Here is a 22,421-nt window from a genome sequence, read left to right as displayed (position 1 = left end):
TAAGACCAAACATACGCACCGGCTGCTCTTAAAGGCTCCTGTCAGGTAGGCTAACAAAATCATCTATCACAAGTAAGTGACTGTATAATGTGGTGGACACTTTGTTGCAGGTTGTGAGCGCTTTCTGTCTGCTTTCTGAGAATGACATGAAGGATTTGCCTCTGTCAGTGCTGAGTCGAGGGTGTGGTCAGTTTGTCCCATGTGAGGGACAGCAGAACAGAAGGCTGGATGTATGCTTCACACCAGAGGTACAAAATACAGGGCTTGTCCGTATTTGTCACATCATGTTGTTTGACTCTGACTCAACTAAAGTGTAGAGAAAGTTGGGAAAGACAATTGAAATATCTTTCAGCATGACACAAACAAAGGCGGGTCATACTCTGTTACATTTAAATCAAGTATCACAGTATATTTTACTTTTACTCACTTCAATACTCTTACTTGAGCTATAAATAAAAAAGTTAGATTTAGTGTATTTCCCCAGATTATCAAGGCACTTTACAATTTACTGCATCATTCCTTCATTCTCCAAAGTAAAAAGTGATAATCTACTACTGTAACCGCAGCTTCCCTGGGTAGACAATCTATAGCACTACCAATCACTCTCTTTCTCACCATATTTATGTGGTGGGTGGGAGAAGTGTCTTGCCCATTGACGCTACTGCAGTGCCAGTGTACATGCAGGTCAGAGCTGGGACTGAACTGTACACCTCTGGATCCCTGCACAAACAATAACCACTGCTCTAACCACTGAGCCACTAATGAATCCCTTTGTATTGATCATGACCCGTCTAATCAGAAATCAATGATGTTTTTACAGTTGAAATTGTAGATGTTTAATTGTAGCTTCAAACAAACACAGGATTATTTCATCTGGAAGACACATGGGCCCTCGCTGCGTCTGTCCCCCAGCGGCTCTGTGCTCACGGAACCAGAGCCTACTCTCCCTAAAACCTTCAGCACCCGGAGAGGGGCACTGCTGCTGTACTCTCAGGTGTGACGGCGCCAAGTCCAAAACATGTAGATCACGCAATGTCTAAAATACATGTTTAATTTGCTTGAATGCTGCTCTGTGCTTGCAGGGTTTGGTTACTTGGAAAACATGTCCATCGAATGCCTATAATGGAAATTATTATGGACAATGCAGAGTCCACCAGGGGGAGCCATTGCTAAGCACCGAAAGCACCTCAAAGGAGTCCATTCTGAACTACCCCGCTGCTGGTTTAGTAAGTGCAAGAATTAAATATTGTGTTAAGGTAGCCAACTTGAGAACAGAAAGATAAGTTACACTGTCTTTTGGGCGAATGGGGAGATTTACCAACAGTCTCAGTCTATCAACTTTATCTCTCAATCAATAACGACATTTTTAATGCTGTTCCCTCATTCATTCTCACAATTCCAATATGTAGCTAGAAGCCACACTTCAACATTGCAATTATTAAAAAAAACAATGTGTAGGCTCAGTGTTTAGTTAATCTGAGTGAGGACAATGTTAGGTTGGTGGTCTAAAAATAGTTTGACTTTGCAATAAAAAAAATAATAGCCTAGCGGCTAGGCTAGCCATCTAACACATTTTAGGTTTGCACTTTAGTTTTGCCCCTATTTTTATGCTAGCTATTTTGGATTGGCCTACAGCATGATGGGTTAGGCCCCTGCTCATCTTAATTTTAAATTAACTATTTTTCGCCATTAAAATATGGTATAATAACACTTGGCAAAGTCCTCTCTTCGTCCAAAACTAGCCTACACGTAATTTTGTGTTTCCATTCAAAAACATTTGGCGAACGTTCTAAATTCAAAATCACGTTCCATTTTATCTTAGATAATAGTCCCCGGAGTCCAAGCTCAACTGTCTGTGTAGCATACCCCCCCGCATTATGGAAGACACTTTACTGATGATTTGAAGTTTATTGACAGTAAACTCGAATTTCACCGTAAGAGCTGGGGACACACAATAAAAACAGCGTGTAAGCTAATTGCCATACTCTTACAATCTTTCATCCAGATTAACTTCTAACTTCCATGAAATGGACAATCAACAAAAATATTTAAACATGTGGTTATGCATTACTATAAACATACCTTGTTCCTCTACAAAGGGGTAGCTAATACAAAAATACATTTTTCGCTCCGTCGTGAATTTTCTTTTCTCTCGTACTTTTGTTGCTGTGAAGCTAGCGTGAAGTTCGCGGGGAAAACTTATTTCAAAATAAAAGCCCTGAATACCAAACAGGAAATTAACGGTAGCTTATGGCAAACGCCAAAATAAAATAAAAGCAAATTTATACTTCGAGGTTATTTACACTCCCACCAAAATTATGAGTGTTGGGTTTAAAGAACAACAATGAATAATTTTAACAATGTAACCATATAAAGATGTTACCTTAAGAACATTCTAACAACAAGACAAGTTTTTGTACTGGGCGCTCTACAACTGTTGGCTTACTAGAGCGTTGACCTTTGTTATTGAGTCTCTTTTCTCCGAGTGAGATTTTTACTCTTCGCACAAGTCCATCTTTTCCATTGACAGTCTCTAGAACTCTTGCAAGTCTCCATTCGCCTCTGGGCGTCAGTTCGTCCATGTCCAACACAACATCACCAACCTTTAGATTCCTTTTTGGTGAGTGCCATTTTTGCCTTGAAATGATGTTGTGAACATATTCCCGTCTCCAACGACTCCAGAACTGCTCTGCAAGGAACTGCACACGGCGCCACCTCCTTTTTCCATAAAGATCCTCCTTTGGAAAAGCGCCAGGTGGGGGCAGTGGTGCATTGGATTTCATGTGGAGCAGGTGATTGGGCGTAAGCGGTTCTAAGCTGTCGGGGCTGTTCAAGTTATCTACAGTCAGGGGTCTGCTGTTGACTATAGACATGGCTTCATAAAATAAAGTCCTTAGTGAAGCATCATTGAGTCTACCATGAACAAGTGACAGAGTGGTATTTAGTACACTTCTGACAGTCTTTATCTGACGCTCCCAGACTCCCCCTGCGTGACTGGAGTGGGGTGCGTTCATCACAAAGTCACATTGTCTTTCGGATAGGTAAGTTGCTAGTCGCTCAGTGTCCAGTTCATTTAAGGCTGCCTTAAACTCATTACGAGCACCAACAAAGTTTGTTCCCTGGTCACTTTGTATTTGTCGGACTGCACCTCTGATTGAAATGAAACACCTTAATGCGTTAATAAATGCATCAGTGGACAAGTCCTCTAGTAACTCAATGTGAATGGCACGAGAACAAAAACAAGTAAATAAGAGTCCATACCGTTTGTGTTGTTTCCTTCCTTCTGTAGTCATAAATGGACCAAAACAGTCCATGCCGCAGTGTGTGAATGGAGGAGAGGGCTCTAAGCGTTGTGGAGGTAGGTCGCTCATCCTCTGACCCTCTGGAGCTTTGCGGAGTCTGCGGCAGGTCACACATTGGCGGATGAATGAAGCAACTGTTTTACTCATTCCGGGAATCCAGTAGCCCTTGGATCTGATTTCATTTATGGTGAATCCTTTACCTTGATGTTTTACCTTGTTGTGACAGTGAGATATTATGAGCTTGGCTGCATAATGATCCTTTGGGATGACGATTGGGTGTTTGAAAGTGTCACTTGTTGCATGTTGTAGTCTCCCTCCCACCTTGATGAGACCATCTGTATCCATGAAGATGTCCAGTTTAAACAGTTTGTTGTGATGTGGGAGCTGCTTTCCTTCGTTCAGTAGTTTTATTTCCTGTCCATATGTTTGACTCTGCACATCACGAATGATCACAAGTTCAGCATTTTCCTGTTCACTCACTGTAGCAGGTGCATTTGACTTGATGTGCTTCGCTCTTCTTATGAGATGTGCTACAGCTTTGGTTGCCTTAGACCACGACGAGAACTTACTTAGACGTTCAGCAAGACTTGCAGTGTCTGTGACTTTAGTTAGCATTGTCTGCACTTTTCTGACTTCAGGATCACCAAGAGCTAGATCCAGCTCAACACTTTGTGGTGTGGGCAGTTCATCTTTCCACAAAAAGGCGGGGCCAGTAAACCAGCTAGACTTGATTAACTCATTGACGGTTAGACCCCTTGAAGCACTGTCCGCTGGGTTTACTTCTGACGGTACGTAAAACCATTGTTGAGGGCTGGTACTTTGTTTAATCTTTTGGACCCTGTTGGCTACAAAGGTGTGGAAACGGCGTGCGTCATTGTTTATGTAGCCCAGTACCACCTTTGAGTCAGTCCAGAAACATTCTTCTTTCACATCGTAACACAGTTCTTCACGTAACATATTACTGACTGAGACGGAAACGACAGCTGCCGTGAGTTCAAGTCTGGGGATTGTGACAAGTTTCGTTGGAGACACTCGAGCTTTTGCTATTATCAGAGAGCAGTGAATCTCATCTTTTGCGTTTTTGGCTCTCAGATAACTGCATTGTCCATAACCACTTGAGCTCGCATCTGAAAAGTGGTGTAACTCTATTTCTTGAGGCTCCCCAAAACTAGCAGGCAGATAACAGCGAGGTATGTTTAGCTTTTCAAGATTCACAAAGTCACTTTGCCAACTCTCCCACCTTGGCTTGAGAGTGTTTGGTAGGGGGTCGTCCCACTCAATACCTTGTTGGCACATTTCTTGCAAGATTCTCTTTCCCTTTAGTACGTATGGCGCTAAGAATCCAAGCGGGTCGTAGATTGACGCGACAGTGGATAGAATGCCTCTGCGTGTGGCTGGCTGTACCTTTAGCGTATTGTCAAATTTGAAGCAGTCTTTTTCAATGTTCCATTGAATGCCTAGTGCCCTTTCTTGTGGCATGTCTTTGAATGATAAGTCCTTTGTGTTTGTGCTCACAGCACATTCTGATGGAGGGATGCTTTGCAAAACAGTGTGACTATTAGAAATGAACTTGTGAAGACGGAGTTTACCTTTGCTGCAGATTTCTCTGGCCTCCTGTGCCAACTGTATTGCTCCTTCTGCTGTGCTTGTGCTCGTAACTCCATCATCGACATAAAAGTCTTTCTCCATAAACTGTGAACCTGCTGGGTGTGAGTCGAAGTGCTCTTTGGCCAAGTACTTCAGTCCGTAATTTGCACAGCCTGGAGACGATGCCGCACCGAAAAGGTGTACCTTCATTCTGTAGGTTTGAGGTTGTGTGCTTGTATCTCCGTTTTTCCACCAGAGGAAACGTAGATAGTTCCTGTCCCTTTCATCGACGTGAAACTGATGGAACATCTTTTCTATATCGCACATTAAAGCGATGCGATGTTGCCTGAATCTTAGGAGAACGCCTGTCAAATTGTTTATCAAGTCTGGCCCTTGGAGGAGATGATCGTTAAGACTTGTTCCCTTCTGTTTGGCTGAACAGTCGAACACGACACGCAGTTTTGTGGGCTTTTTGGGGTGATAAATCCCATGGTGGGGGATGTACCACTGCTCACCTTGTGTTCCTTCAGTGTGTACTTCTTCCACATCTCCTCTTTCGATTATGTCATTCATGTATGCAACATAGTCCTTTTTGTATTTCTCGTCCTTGTTGAACTTTCGCTTTAAGTGTTCGAGTCTGATTTCTGCAAGTCTTTTGTTGTCTGGTAAGTGTGGTCTTTGTCTGAATGGAAGAGGCATCTCACAGTGTCCCTTTTCGTTTTTCTTTATTCCTTCCTTGAGTTGTTCTAGAAAAATGAGATCCTCTTGTGAGACAGTTTTGTCGCTTGCCTTTGCGTCCTTAAAATCTGACTCAAGCACATTGATCACGTCCATAGGTGTTATGGGAGGTAGTTCCCTTACCGTTACTCTGTGGCAGAGACTTGTTTCAGTTGCATTTGACTCCGTTGTGGCCCCACCAACAATACTCCACCCTAGATCCGTTTGTATTGCAAATGGCTCGCTGTCCTTTCCGAGTAGTACCTGTTTTGGAGCTAGAGTTCTGGGACAGTTAAATCCAATGAGTAGTCCAACATCACAGCTCAGGAGAGGAGGTACCTTATCAACTATCTCTGACAGATGGCGCCATTGCTTTGCCGTTTCATTTGTGGGTATGTTGTCATAGTTGAATGGGATATAGTCCTTTGTGTAAGAGGGCGGTAGGTCAATGTGAACATCTGAGTTATAACCTCTCACACGTAGCCCTGATACTCTCTGACTTTTAACAGTCATGTGAACTCCAAGCATTGTGGTTAGTTTTAGCTTCACTGGATGGGAGTCTGCTTGCAAGTAGTTGGTTACTTCTTCACTGACAAATGTGTTGTCACTTTGTGTGTCTAATAAAGCATACACTAACTGCTCTTTAGACGGACTCTGGACAGTGGAAACCCACACAGGAACAATCATGGAAGTACCACCTGATTGACCCACCTTTGTGACGTTCAGAGCTGTGGCTGCAGTAGTATCATTCTCTGTGATTGGAGTGACATTTGTGGAGCTCTGAGGTCTTTCATTTGCCTTGTGATTCTCATTGTGCAAACAAGTGGGGTGACGTCCTTTGCAAGTGTCACATGTGTGGCGATGACGACAGTCCTTGACACTGTGACCCACCTTTAAGCACCCGTAGCACAATTTATTGTCCTTTACAAATGTCCGTTTGTCGTCGAGTGACTTCTGTGAGAAGCTTGAACATTTTGACAACTGATGTTTTTCATCTTTGCAGAACATGCACGGTGCCTTTAACTTTGTGTCATTTAACTTTGCTTTATCAGCATGTACTGAAGCTTGTGTTGTGAAGACTTGTGTTGCAGATCTGTTTGGTTTATTTTCCTTTGTGTGCCTTTTTTCCAGAGATGAGCAGCATGAATGGAGTGCGTATGAAGAAGTCACAGGATTGCATGCAATTTCCGCCTCCAGTGCTACAAATTTAGCGAAATCCTTGAAGGAGGGGAAATCTTTACCTTCCATGAGTGCCACTGTGACCTGACGATTCCAACGTGATGCAAGCCATTCTGGAACCTTTTGCAATAACTTTTGGTTCTCCTCACAGTCACTTAGTATCTCCAAGCCCTTTACGTGTGGTGTTGCTTGGAGACAGGCCATGAGAAAATCCGAAAATGTCCTTAAACCTTCTGCATCCTTGAAGTGGATTTTAGGCCACTTTGACAGTTTGTCTCTGAGTGCCTTTTGAACAACAAAAGGCTGACCGTAGCGTTGGTCAAGCCTTTTCCACGCATCTTTGTAAGCCTCTTCGTCACTGCGATAAAATGTGCCCTCAAGACATTTAAGCGCTGGACCAGTGATATACCTTTTTAACAAGTGCAGTTTGTCAGCAGGAGCTATACTTTTGCAGTCCACCAGTGAGCTGAAGGAAGCCTTCCATTCTATGTAGGTGATGGGATCTCCGCTGAACACGATGGGCACTGGCACTGGGATTCTGTTTACAGCTATGCTGTCTTGGATAGCTTTAGCCAGCTGGGAAATGTCTGTAGGAGGCGATGGAGGGACAAATTGAGAGTATGGTTGGTGTACAGGATTGCTGACAGGAAAGGATGCATACTGTTGCATGAGTGGATGAGATGAGTCTGTGGAGAGCGCTGGTGCTGGTTGTGCGAAGCTTTGGTTGACAGGAGAGGTCCCATTGTTATGTACCATTAACTGACCGTCCATTTCAACTCTTAATTCCTTGTCGTAAATCTGTAACTTTGCACGTGCAGCTTGCCTTTCCTTTTCTGCTTGAAGACGCTCTAATTCAGACTTTTGTGCATCTAATTCCTTCCTGTGTTGCTCTTCCATTTCTCTTATTTTTTCCCTTTGTTTAATTTCCTCTTCTGTGATCTTATACTGAGCTTCTTTTGCAGCCAATTCTGCGGCTGCATCAATTCTTTTGGCAGCGATGCTTGCTTCAGAGTGGTTACTTGACAGTGACACAGTGCCAAATATGGACTTAGCATGTTCATAGGCTAAGAGCTGATGGAGGCGCTGCCTTTCTCTATCTGCATCATACTCATCTATGGCTGCTAAGCGCTCAGAAATGATTTTCATAATGTCTTTTGTCACTGATTCGCAAGAGTCCATTTTGCGCCTTATGACATGAGACGGTGCGTTACGCTCTCTAAGTTCACTGTATGCCTTTGTCATGTCATATACTGTCTTTTCGATATCATCGGCCATTTCGGCTAACCGTGAATCTGATATATCACTTTTTAAGTCTTCTCTGTAGACTCTTACCGCACCTTTCCAATGTTCATAAATGGTTAATAATTTTTTCTCTCTCTTTGACTGTTCATCATTTTGGTATTGAAGCATTTTTTCTGTAGGCACAATATGCCGTTCTGATCGCCTTGGTACCGCTTCAACAACTGTTTCATCCATTTCAGATTGCAACTCCTCAAGTTGGTCCTTTTCATGTATCTGTTCTTTTGGATTTGCCATGTTCAGAGCAATCGCTTGTCACCGTAGCCTTAAATCGTTGCTGCAACTTGCTGCTCCGCGCCGTGCCGTTCCTTGAGATCGCAGGCAGCTCGTTGTAGCTCATGGGGTGAAGCGCGGTGCTCTCTCGGCTCGGGGCTCTTGCTTCTCCCGGGCGGCGACAAGTTCATACTCTTCCCGGAGGCAAGCTCTTACTGTAGCATACCCCCCCGCATTATGGAAGACACTTTACTGATGATTTGAAGTTTATTGACAGTAAACTCGAATTTCACCGTAAGAGCTGGGGACACACAATAAAAACAGCGTGTAAGCTAATTGCCATACTCTTACAATCTTTCATCCAGATTAACTTCTAACTTCCATGAAATGGACAATCAACAAAAATATTTAAACATGTGGTTATGCATTACTATAAACATACCTTGTTCCTCTACAAAGGGGTAGCTAATACAAAAATACATTTTTCGCTCCGTCGTGAATTTTCTTTTCTCTCGTACTTTTGTTGCTGTGAAGCTAGCGTGAAGTTCGCGGGGAAAACTTATTTCAAAATAAAAGCCCTGAATACCAAACAGGAAATTAACGGTAGCTTATGGCAAACGCCAAAATAAAATAAAAGCAAATTTATACTTCGAGGTTATTTACAGTCTGGTATGTATGGCACAGTCGGTAGCGCGCTGCTCCTTGGAGACACGCTGACCGCTGATTCGTGAGTTCGAGTCCCGCCTGAAACAATGGCCCAAACAACGTAGGGACCTCTTGGTGTGTGGGCAGAATAATCCCTAAGCACACCAAGAGTGGAGGCTGCGGCAGTCTACCCGCACCCAAACAACGTAGGGACCTCTTGGTGTGTGGGCAGAATAATCCCTAAGCACACCAAGAGTGGAGGCTGCGGCAGTCTACCCGCACCCAAACAACGTAGGGACCTCTTGGTGTGTGGGCAGAATAATCCCTAAGCACACCAAGAGTGGAAGGTGCGGCAGTCTACCCGCACCCAAACAACGTAGGGACCTCTTGGTGTGTGGGCAGAATAATCCCTAAGCACACCAAGAGTGGAGGCTGCGGCAGTCTACCCGCACCCAAACAACGTAGGGACCTCTTGGTGTGTGGGCAGAATAATCCCTAAACACACCAAGAGTGGAAGGTGCGGCAGTCTACCCGCACCCTCGGAGATCTTGCCGATGACACTGTGTCAATGGCAGGCCGGCGTTAGGGCGGTGCTCCACTCAGCGTAGCCTTACAGCCCAGACAGCACATGGCTCTTAAAGTTTTCCTGTCAAAAGCAGTAAGTTATTAAGTCCCTATTTTTATGCCAGCTATTTTGGATACAGCATGATGGGCTCATCTTAATTTTAGATTAAATTGCCTGCATCAATATGTGCACGTCGTTACTACGCTTCCGGGGTGAGAACCGTGCGGACTCAATGCTCCTGTCAAGCGTGAAAACCGGAGGAAAAAAACAATCAAAACAACTACTTATTTTGCACCGTGCAACCAGCTTGGACTTTACCCAACAGTGAGTCGCTACAAAGGACTTATGAGCGGATTGTCCACCTGGAGTTGTTTTTTTGGGAAGAGATAGCCGCGGCTAACGTGGCGAAGGAGAGCGCAGCTGCACGCCTTGGCTACTACAGCCGTCAGCTAGACCACGGAAAATGCCGCCCAAAGTGGTTCCTTCGATAGAAGAGGTGAGAGAAATACAAAAATCACTGGAGTGGCTTACTACTGAAGCTGCCACAATATCAACTCAACAGAAGCTCATTATGGAACTAATGGCTGAAGTAAAAGAATTAAAAAGACAGAACATAGAGAAGGCTCGGAGGATTACATCGCTGGAGAGTCGCCTGGACGACCTCGAGCAGTATTCCCGTAAAAACGATGTGATCGTGAGCGGGATGGAGATACGGCCCCGTTCCTACGCCAGGGCAGTGACACCGGACGCCGCTGCGAACGGGGGAGAGCTGACCGAGGCTGAGACGGAGTCGGTGGAGAGTCAAGTGATCGCCTTTTTTAACAACAAGGGAATCTCCATCAGCAGCGCTGATATTGAAGCCTGTCACCCTCTTAAACGGAGGAACATCAGGGACAAAGCAGCTGTCATAATACGCTTCGCAAACAGGAAGAAAAAACAAGCGCTCCTCAAACAAGGGAGAAAGTTAAAGGGAACAAATGTTTACATAAATGAACACCTTACGAAGAAAAATGCTGACTTATCCAAAAAGGCACGAGACCTGCGGAAGCAAAGGAAAATCCAGTCAACATGGACTGCAAACTGCAAAGTGTTCATCAAACTCAACGGGGGAACCGATGCTACAGTGCAAGTAGTCCGAAGCATGGATGACTTGGACACATATGTATAAGATCAGCACCGCCCAGGTAAACGCAAAACGCCCTCGAACCATAATGCAGATGATCACTCAGGATATAGACCGTACGATTGATAACATGTTTGTCCATATGCAAAAATGTCACATTGTCAGAAAAATTAAATGAAGTTTAAGGATCTCGAAAAGAAAACATGGAACAGGAAGACAAAATATATGACATTGATACAGGAGTAGATGAAAATACATTTAATGTAACACAAGACTGTGACTACTATAATGAAGAAACTTTCAATAATGAGGGAAACGTTGAAGATACTCTATCCATTATCCACTTAAATAGTCGAAGCATGTACAATAAATTTCCAAAAATAAAAGACTATCTACATGAATTCAGAAAGAAATTCAGTATTATTGCTATTACAGAAACATGGCTAAAAGATGACTTAATGAGTGAATTTCAAATGGAAGGATATGACCTATATTCATTAAACAGAAAGCACAAGAGAGGAGGTGGAGTCGCCTTGTACATAAATTCAAATCTGAAATGTAAAAAGATTAATGAGATGACTGTGATAGAACATAATGTAATTGAAATAATAACTGTGGAAATAATAGCAACAAAAACAAAAAATATATTGGTTAGTTGTATTTATAAACCACCGGAGTCTTGTGTGGAATTTTTCACTGAAAGACTAACCGAAATATTTGAGAGGGCAAATGATAAGAAACAAATAATATGTGGAGATTTGAATGTCAATTTAGAAACTGTAAATGAACAGAAAACAACTGAATTCTTAAACTCAATGAACAGCATGGGCTTATTCCATTTAATAACAAAACCAACCAGAATCACATCTCAAAGTGCCACTGTGATAGACAATATATTTACGAATATGAACGACGAAATTGTTATGAGAGGGATATTGATGACAGACATTAGTGATCATCTACCCATTTTCTCAGTATTTAGATACAATCAAAAAATAAAGCAAAATATTACTACAAAAGCAAGTAGAAATAGATCATTAAAAGCCCTACAGGCACTAAATGATGACCTTCAAAAGCAGAAGTGGGATACAGTTTATGTAAATGATGTCAACGAAGCATATCATTCTTTCACAGAAATTGTAATAAAGTTGTATAACAAAAATTGTAAAATCATATATTACAACAAAAAAAAGGAAGATAAACCATGGATCACAAGAGGGATTAAAAATGCTTGTAAAGAGAAGGACCATCTCTATCGCTGTTTTCTAAAAGCTCGAACAAAAGAAGCAGAAAACCGATACAAGAAGTACAAAAATAAATGACTGTGGATCATCAGGAAAAGGAAAAAGGAATACTACAGTGAAAAACTAAATGAGAACAAAAATAACATAAAGGCTACATGGGGTATAATTAACAGTGTTGTAGGAAACAAAATCAAAAGTGCATACCCAAATTACTTTGTTAAAGAAAATATTGAAATATCCGAGGAGAAAAAAATGACAAACGAGTTCTGTAAATATTTTGCAAATGTAGGATCTACAATTGCAGAAAAAATACCCCAAATAATACACAAAACAGAAAATACAATCATAGATAATGTAAACAGTATATTTATTGACCATGTGGAAATAGATGAAAAAAGAAAAGTTGTAAAAAACTGTGGAAACAAGAAATCAACTGACTGTGAAGGTTTAGACATGATGATCATAAAAAACATAATTGAATCTATTATTGAGCCATTCACTTATATCTGTAATCTGTCTTTAACGACAGGAACTTTTCCTGAGAAAATGAAAAAAGCGAAAATTGTGCCTATATACAAAAGCGGAGACAAGCATGACTTTTCAAACTACAGACCAGTGTCTTTATTGCCACAATTTTCAAAAATTTTAGAAAAAGTGTTTGCAGCAAGAATGCACAAATTCATAAAAACAGAGAATATTCTAATCAATGGTCAGTATGGATTCAGGAAAAATCACTCCACAGCAACGGCTATAATGGAATTAACTGAAAAAATAGCAAGAGAAATAAACAGCAAAAACTATTGTGTAGGTATTTTCATTGACTTACAAAAGGCATTCGATGTAATTAATCACTCAAGACTACTTTGGAAATTAGAAAAATATGGAATCAGAGGTATCGCTCATAAATGGATCACAAGTTACTTAGAAAATAGAAAGCAATATGTACAGATAAATGATACAGCATCAGACCTGCGTGACATCAACTGCGGGGTTCCCCAAGGCTCGATACTTGGGCCATTACTGTTCATGTTATACATGAATGACTTTGTAAAAGCATCGGACAAACTGCAGAGTATTTTATTTGCCGATGATACAACATTATTTTACTCAGGGAAAGATATACAGGAGATAGCAGAAGGAGTCAATGAAGAACTCAAAAAAATAAAATATTGGTTTGATCTAAATAAAGTGTCTCTTAATGTTAAAAAAACAAACTTCATAATATTCAATGACAAAAGAAAGACAGTTGATGTATCAATAGAAATTGAAGGTATGGAAATTCAAAGGGTTCAAGAAACGAAATTTTTAGGAGTCATCATTGATGAAGACCTCAAGTGGAAGTCACATATAAACTACACAAGAGGAAAAATAGCCAAATCCATTGTGGTGTTACATAAAGTCAAATACTCTCTAACTCAATCCGCTTTACTCACTTTATACAACACAATGATAATACCATACTTAACTTACTGTGTGGAAATTTGGGGCTCAACCTGTAAAACGTATATACAGCCGCTGTTCATTCTACAAAAACGGGCTCTGAAAACAATACATAATGTTAGATATAGAGATCCATCGAATCCACTTTTTATTAAATGTAATTTTCTAAAATTTGAGGGTATAGTCGACTATAATATCCTCCAGGTTTTGTATAAAGCAAATAGAAAAATATTGCCTGTGAACATCCAAGAAATGTTTGGGAAAAGAGAAAGTCACTATAATCTGAAAGGAACAGACATCTTTAACAAGCCCAGGTTCAACTCTAAAGCAATGGAACGAACTGTTACAGTGACAGGAATCAGTTTATGGAATAAACTCCAGAAAGAAGTGAAAAAGTCAGAAACTCTCCTGGAGTTTAAAAAACACATAAAAGCCACAATGTTAAAAAAGTATGAAGTACTTGGACATGAATAATGTGGGATATTTGATTTGAACAAGCATGAATACGACGGTTTGTTTCTTTTTGACCATTTGTAAACATTCAAGAATACGAAGGTTTTTATGGTAAATATCGAGACCATAGTAAATAAAATCCGGAGAGAAGTTGTCGTGAGTCAAGCGTGCCGATTTATTGGACATGTGCACATGGAGACACATCAAGTACCGAGATACAAGATGCTCTGAAGCACAGTTCAGAGCTCACAGTATTTATACACAAAGACAAACAATGATCATACGATTGTGGAATGCCCCAATGGTGTAATGGTTCAGATTGACCTAAGACGTTCAAAAACGCTGACGAAGATGTATTAGACAAACGTCGCCACAGCAAGGACACAGACAGCCTGTCTCCAATTTGAGATAAGATGTACTACCCCAGCCAAGCAGGTGTCCGAGCAGGTGTCCCTTAGCTGTAAACACTGTCTCTTAGCTGTAAACAGGGTACAGTGCGTACTTGTCAGTCGCTCATAACACATACGTAATGTGATTACAATAAAGCATATAATAAACATATAATAATATATAATATACAGTTGGATTTCCATAATTTCCATAACAGGTTCTGTATTTTATATATTGAAAAACTGAATATAGAATATAAAAACATCTGTTAATACTGTAAATATACATATGTATATACATAAGACTGTAAATATATGTATGTAGACATACCACAACAATGTGAAGTGTAAAGTGTGAAGTAACAAAAGGGGCAGATATTATAAGACTTGTTCTTCTCCTCTGCTCCGTTTCATTCATACTGTGTTGGCTTGGCGGTTTTATTGTGATTGTGAACATCACTTTTGAATGAAATAAATAAATAAAATGAAAAAATGAAAATGAAATTAACTAATTTTCGCCATTAAAATATGGTATAATAACACTTGGCAAAGTCCTCTCTTCGTCCAAAACTAGCCTAAACGTAATTTTGTGTTTCCATTCAAAAACATTTGGCGAACGTTCTAAATTCAAAATCACGTTCCATTTTATCTTAGATAAAAGTCCCCGGAGTCCAAGTTCAACTGTCTGGTATGTATGGCACAGTCGGTAGCGCGCTGCTCCTTGGAGACACGCTGACCGCTGATTCGTGAGTTCGAGTCCCGCCTGAAACAATGGCCCAAACAACGTAGGGACCTCTTGGTGTGTGGGCAGAATAATCCCTAAACACACCAAGAGTGGAAGGTGCGGCAGTCTACCCGCACCCAAACAACGTAGGGACCTCTTGGTGTGTGGGCAGAATAATCCCTAAGCACACCAAGAGTGGAGGGTGCGGCAGTCTACCCGCACCCAAACAACGTAGGGACCTCTTGGTGTGTGGGCAGAATAATCCCTAAGCACACCAAGAGTGGAGGCTGCGGCAGTCTACCCGCACCCAAACAACGTAGGGACCTCTTGGTGTGTGGGCAGAATAATCCCTAAACACACCAAGAGTGGAAGGTGCGGCAGTCTACCCGCACCCTCGGAGATCTTGCCGATGACACTGTGTCAATGGCAGGCCGGCGTTAGGGCGGTGCTCCACTCAGCGTAGCCTTACAGCCCAGACAGCACATGGCTCTTAAAGTTTTCCTGTCAAAAGCAGTAAGTTATTAAGTCCCTATTTTTATGCCAGCTATTTTGGATACAGCATGATGGGCTCATCTTAATTTTAGATTAAATTGCCTGCATCAATATGTGCACGTCGTTACTACGCTTCCGGGGTGAGAACCGTGCGGACTCAATGCTCCTGTCAAGCGTGAAAACCGGAGGAAAAAAACAATCAAAACAACTACTTATTTTGCACCGTGCAACCAGCTTGGACTTTACCCAACAGTGAGTCGCTACAAAGGACTTATGAGCGGATTGTCCACCTGGAGTTGTTTTTTTGGGAAGAGATAGCCGCGGCTAACGTGGCGAAGGAGAGTGCAGCTGCACGCCTTGGCTACTACAGCCGTCAGCTAGACCACGGAAAATGCCACCCAAAGTGGTTCCTTCGACAGAAGAGGTGAGAGAAATACAAAAATCACTGGAGTGGCTTACTACTGAAGTTGCCACAATATCAACTCAACAGAAGCTCATTATGGAACTAATGGCTGAAGTAAAAGAATTAAAAAGACAGAACATAGAGAAGGCTCGGAGGATTACATCGCTGGAGAGTCGCCTGGACGACCTCGAGCAGTATTCCCGTAAAAACGATGTCATCGTGAGCGGGATGGAGATACGGCCCCGTTCCTACGCCAGGGCAGTGACACCGGACGCCGCTGCGAACGGGGGAGAGCTGACCGAGGCTGAGACGGAGTCGGTGGAGAGTCAAGTGATCGCCTTTTTTAACAACAAGGGAATCTCCATCAGCAGCGCTGATATTGAAGCCTGTCACCCTCTTAAACGGAGGAATATCAGGGACAAAGCAGCTGTCATAATACGCTTCGCAAACAGGAAGAAAAAACAAGCGCTCCTCAAACAAGGGAGAAAGTTAAAGGGAACAAATGTTTACATAAATGAACACCTTACGAAGAAAAATGCTGACTTATCCAAAAAGGCACGAGACCTGCGGAAGCAAAGGAAAATCCAGTCAACATGGACTGCAAACTGCAAAGTGTTCATCAAATTCAACGGGGGAACCGATGCTACAGTGCAAGTCGTCCGAAGCATGGATGACTTGGACACATATGTGTAAGATCAGCACCGCCCAGGTAAACGCAAAACGCCCTCGAACCATAATGCAGATGATCACTCAGGATATAGACCGTACGATTGATAACATGTTTGTCCATATGCAAAAATGTCACATTGTCAGAAAAATTAAATGAAGTTTAAGGATCTTGAAAAGAAAACATGGAACAGGAAGACAAAATATATGACATTGATACAGGAGTAGATGAAAATACATTAATGTAACACAAGACTGTGACTACTATAATGAAGAAACTTTCAATAATGAGGGAAACGTTGAAGATACTCTATCCACTTAAATAGTCGAAGCATGTACAATAAATTTCCAAAAATAAAAGACTATCTACATGAATTCAGAAAGAAATTCAGTATTATTGCTATTACAGAAACATGGCTAAAAGATGACTTAATGAGTGAATTTCAAATGGAAGGATATGACCTATATTCATTAAACAGAAAGCACAAGAGAGGAGGTGGAGTCGCCTTGTACATAAATTCAAATCTGAAATGTAAAAAGATTAATGAGATGACTGTGATAGAACATAATGTAATTGAAATAATAACTGTGGAAATAATAGCAACAAAAACAAAAAATATATTGGTTAGTTGTATTTATAAACCACCGGAGTCTTGTGTGGAATTTTTCACTGAAAGACTAACCGAAATATTTGAGAGGGCAAATGATAAGAAACAAATAATATGTGGAGATTTGAATGTCAATTTAGAAACTGTAAATGAACAGAAAACAACTGAATTCTTAAACTCAATGAACAGCATGGGCTTATTCCATTTAATAACAAAACCAACCAGAATCACATCTCAAAGTGCCACTGTGATAGACAATATATTTACGAATATGAACGACAAAATTGTTATGAGAGGGATATTGATGACAGACATTAGTGATCATCTACCCATTTTCTCAATATTTAGATACAATCAAAAAATAAAGCAAAATATTACTACAAAAGCAAGTAGAAATAGATCATTAAAAGCCCTACAGGCACTAAATGATGACCTTCAAAAGCAGAAGTGGGATACAGTTTATGTAAATGATGTCAACGAAGCATATCATTCTTTCACAGAAATTGTAATAAAGTTGTATAACAAAAATTGTAAAATCATATATTACAACAAAAAAAAGGAAGATAAACCATGGATCACAAGAGGGATTAAAAATGCTTGTAAAGAGAAGGACCATCTCTATCGCTGTTTTCTAAAAGCTCGAACAAAAGAAGCAGAAAACCGATACAAGAAGTACAAAAATAAATGACTGTGGATCATCAGGAAAAGGAAAAAGGAATACTACAGTGAAAAACTAAATGAGAACAAAAATAACAAAGGCTACATGGGGTATAATTAACAGTGTTGTAGGAAACAAAATCAAAAGTGCATACCCAAATTACTTTGTTAAAGAAAATATTGAAATGTCCGAGGAGAAAAAAATGACAAACGAGTTCTGTAAATATTTTGCAAATGTAGGATCTACAATTGCAGAAAAAATACCCCAAATAATACACAAAACAGAAAATACAATCATAGATAATGTAAACAGTATATTTATTGACCATGTGGAAATAGATGAAATAAGAAAAGTTGTAAAAAACTGTGGAAACAAGAAATCAACTGACTGTGAAGGTTTAGACATGATGATCATAAAAAACATAATTGAATCTATTATTGAGCCATTCACTTATATCTGTAATCTGTCTTTAACGACAGGAACTTTTCCTGAGAAAATGAAAAAAGCGAAAATTGTACCTATATACAAAAGCGGAGACAAGCATGACTTTTCAAACTACAGACCAGTGTCTTTATTGCCACAATTTTCCAAAATTTTAGAAAAAGTGTTTGCAGCAAGAATGCACAAATTCATAAAAACAGAGAATATTCTAATCAATGGTCAGTATGGATTCAGGAAAAATCACTCCACAGCAACGGCTATAATGGAATTAACTGAAAAAATAGCAAGAGAAATAAACAGCAAAAACTATTGTGTAGGTATTTTCATTGACTTACAAAAGGCATTCGATGTAATTAATCACTCAAGACTACTTTGGGAATTAGAAAAATATGGAATCAGAGGTATCGCTCATAAATGGATCACAAGTTACTTAGAAAATAGAAAGCAATATGTACAGATAAATGATACAGCATCAGACCTGCGTGACATCAACTGCGGGGTTCCCCAAGGCTCGATACTTGGGCCATTACTGTTCATATTATACATGAATGACTTTGTAAAAGCATCGGACAAACTGCAGAGTATTTTATTTGCCGATGATACAACATTATTTTACTCAGGGAAAGATATACAGGAGATAGCAGAAGGAGTCAATGAAGAACTCAAAAAAATAAAATATTGGTTTGATCTAAATAAAGTGTCTCTTAATGTTAAAAAAACAAACTTCATAATATTCAATGACAAAAGAAAGACAGTTGATGTATCAATAGAAATTGAAGGTATGGAAATTCAAAGGGTTCAAGAAACGAAATTTTTAGGAGTCATCATTGATGAAGACCTCAAGTGGAAGTCACATATAAACTACACAAGAGGAAAAATAGCCAAATCCATTGCGGTGTTACATAAAGTCAAATACTCTCTAACTCAATCCGCTTTACTCACTTTATACAACACAATGATAATACCATACTTAACTTACTGTGTGGAAATTTGGGGCTCAACCTGTAAAACGTATATACAGCCACTGTTCATTCTACAAAAACGGGCTCTGAAAACAATACATAATGTTAGATATAGAGATCCATCGAATCCACTTTTTATTAAATGTAATTTTCTAAAATTTGAGGGTATAGTCGACTATAATATCCTCCAGGTTTTGTATAAAGCAAATAGAAAAATATTGCCTGTGAACATCCAAGAAATGTTTGGGAAAAGAGAAAGTCACTATAATCTGAAAGGAACAGACATCTTTAACAAGCCCAGGTTCAACTCTAAAGCAATGGAACGAACTGTTACAGTGACAGGAATCAGTTTATGGAATAAACTCCAGAAAGAAGTGAAAAAGTCAGAAACTCTCCTGGAGTTTAAAAAACACATAAAAGCCACAATGTTAAAAAAGTATGAAGTACTTGGACATGAATAATGTGGGATATTTGATTTGAACAAGCATGAATACGACGGTTTGTTTCTTTTTGACCATTTGTAAACATTCAAGAATACGAAGGTTTTTATGGTAAATATCGAGACCATAGTAAATAAAATCCGGAGAGAAGTTGTCGTGAGTCAAGCGTGCCGATTTATTGGACATGTGCACATGGAGACACATCAAGTACCGAGATACAAGATGCTCTGAAGCACAGTTCAGAGCTCACAGTATTTATACACAAAGACAAACAATGATCATACGATTGTGGAATGCCCCAATGGTGTAATGGTTCAGATTGACCTAAGACGTTCAAAAACGCTGACGAAGATGTATTAGACAAACGTCGCCACAGCAAGGACACAGACAGCCTGTCTCCAATTTGAGATAAGATGTACTACCCCAGCCAAGCAGGTGTCCGAGCAGGTTTCCCTTAGCTGTAAACACTGTCTCTTAGCTGTAAACAGGGTACAGTGCGTACTTGTCAGTCGCTCATAACACATACGTAATGTGAGTACAATAAAGCATATAATAAACATATAATAATATATAATATACAGTTGGATTTCCATAATTTCCATAACAGGTTCTGTATTTTATATATTGAAAAACTGAATATAGAATATAAAAACATCTGTTAATACTGTAAATATACATATGTATATACATAAGACTGTAAATATATGTATGTAGACATACCACAACAATGTGAAGTGTAAAGTGTGAAGTAACAAAAGGGGCAGATATTATAAGACTTGTTCTTCTCCTCTGCTCCGTTTCATTCATACTGTGTTGGCTTGGCGGTTTTATTGTGATTGTGAACATCACTTTTGAATGAAATAAATAAATAAAATGAAAAAATGAAAATGAAATTAACTCATTTTCGCCATTAAAATATGGTATAATAACACTTGGCAAAGTCCTCTCTTCGTCCAAAACTAGCCTAAACGTAATTTTGTGTTTCCATTCAAAAACATTTGGCGAACGTTCTAAATTCAAAATCACGTTCCATTTTATCTTAGATAATAGTCCCCGGAGTCCAAGTTCAACTGTCTGGTATGTATGGCACAGTCGGTAGCGCGCTGCTCCTTGGAGACACGCTGACCGCTGATTCGTGAGTTCGAGTCCCGCCTGAAACAATGGCCCAAACAACGTAGGGACCTCTTGGTGTGTGGGCAGAATAATCCCTAAACACACCAAGAGTGGAGGGTGCGGCAGTCTACCCGCACCCAAACAACGTAGGGACCTCTTGGTGTGTGGGCAGAATAATCCCTAAACACACCAAGAGTGGAGGCTGCGGCAGTCTACCCGCACCCTCGGAGATGACACTGATGACACTGTGTCAATGGCAGGCCGGCGTTAGGGCGGTGCTCCACTCAGCGTAGCCTTACAGCCCAGACAGCACATGGCTCTTAAAGTTTTCCTGTCAAAAGCAGTAAGTTATTAAGTCCCTATTTTTATGCCAGCTATTTTGGATACAGCATGATGGGCTCATCTTCATTTTAAATTAAATTGCCTGCATCAATATGTGCACGTCGTTACTACGCTTCCGGGGTGAGAACCGTGCGGACTCAATGCTCCTGTCAAGCGTGAAAAGCGGAGGAAAAAAACAATCAAAACAACTACTTATTTTGCACCGTGCAACCAGCTTGGACTTTACCCAACAGTGAGTCGCTACAAAGGGGATGAGCGGATTGTCCACCTGGAGTTGTTTTTTTGGGAAGAGATAGCCGCGGCTAACGTGGCGAAGGAGAGCGCAGCTGCACGCCTTGGCTACTACAGCCGTCAGCTAGACCACGGAAAATGCCACCCAAAGTGGTTCCTTCGATAGAAGAGGTGAGAGAAATACAAAAATCACTGGAGTGGCTTACTACTGAAGTTGCCACAATATCAACTCAACAGAAGCTCATTATGGAACTAATGGCTGAAGTAAAAGAATTAAAAAGACAGAACATAGAGAAGGCTCGGAGGATTACATCGCTGGAGAGTCGCCTGGACGACCTCGAGCAGTATTCCCGTAAAAACGATGTGATCGTGAGCGGGATGGAGATACGGCCCCGTTCCTACGCCAGGGCAGTGACACCGGACGCCGCTGCGAACGGGGGAGAGCTGACCGAGGCTGAGACGGAGTCGGTGGAGAGTCAAGTGATCGCCTTTTTTAACAACAAGGGAATCTCCATCAGCAGCGCTGATATTGAAGCCTGTCACCCTCTTAAACGGAGGAATATCAGGGACAAAGCAGCTGTCATAATACGCTTCGCAAACAGGAAGAAAAAACAAGCGCTCCTCAAACAAGGGAGAAAGTTAAAGGGAACAAATGTTTACATAAATGAACACCTTACGAAGAAAAATGCTGACTTAGCCAAAAAGGCACGAGACCTGCGGAAGCAAGGGAAAATCCAGTCAACATGGACTGCAAACTGCAAAGTGTTCATCAAACTCAACGGGGGAACCGATGCTACAGTGCAAGTAGTCCGAAGCATGGATGACTTGGACACATATGTATAAGATCAGCACCGCCCAGGTAAACGCAAAACGCCCTCGAACCATAATGCAGATGATCACTCAGGATATAGACCGTACGATTGATAACATGTTTGTCCATATGCAAAAATGTCACATTGTCAGAAAAATTAAATGAAGTTTAAGGATCTTGAAAAGAAAACATGGAACAGGAAGACAAAATATATGACATTGATACAGGAGTAGATGAAAATACATTAATGTAACACAAGACTGTGACTACTATAATGAAGAAACTTTCAATAATGAGGGAAACGTTGAAGATACTCTATCCATTATCCACTTAAATAGTCGAAGCATGTACAATAAATTTCCAAAAATAAAAGA

General features: G+C 40.6%; 1 protein-coding gene across 1 annotated transcript in view; it reads left to right on the top strand.

The window, feature by feature from the left end:
* Positions 1–109: 109 nt before the first annotated feature.
* LOC306967592 (uncharacterized protein) overlaps positions 110–22,421 on the top strand; it is a gene marked incomplete at its 3' end in the record, with an annotated part of 31,393 nt that continues 9,081 nt past the window's right edge. Inside the window, exons 1-3 of the mRNA XM_079562674.1 lie at positions 110–248; positions 863–994; positions 1,083–1,226. Coding sequence (XP_079418800.1) covers positions 147–248; positions 863–994; positions 1,083–1,226 — 378 coding nt within the window. The 5' untranslated portion in view covers positions 110–146. The remainder of the gene's footprint in view (positions 249–862; positions 995–1,082; positions 1,227–22,421) is intronic.

This window comes from Gobius niger (assembly GCF_951799975.1).
Source record: "Gobius niger genome assembly, chromosome: 9".
Taxonomy (NCBI): domain Eukaryota; kingdom Metazoa; phylum Chordata; class Actinopteri; order Gobiiformes; family Gobiidae; genus Gobius; species Gobius niger.
The sequence above is the reverse complement of the archived record's forward strand: the minus strand, read 5'-3'. Positions and strand labels throughout refer to the sequence as shown.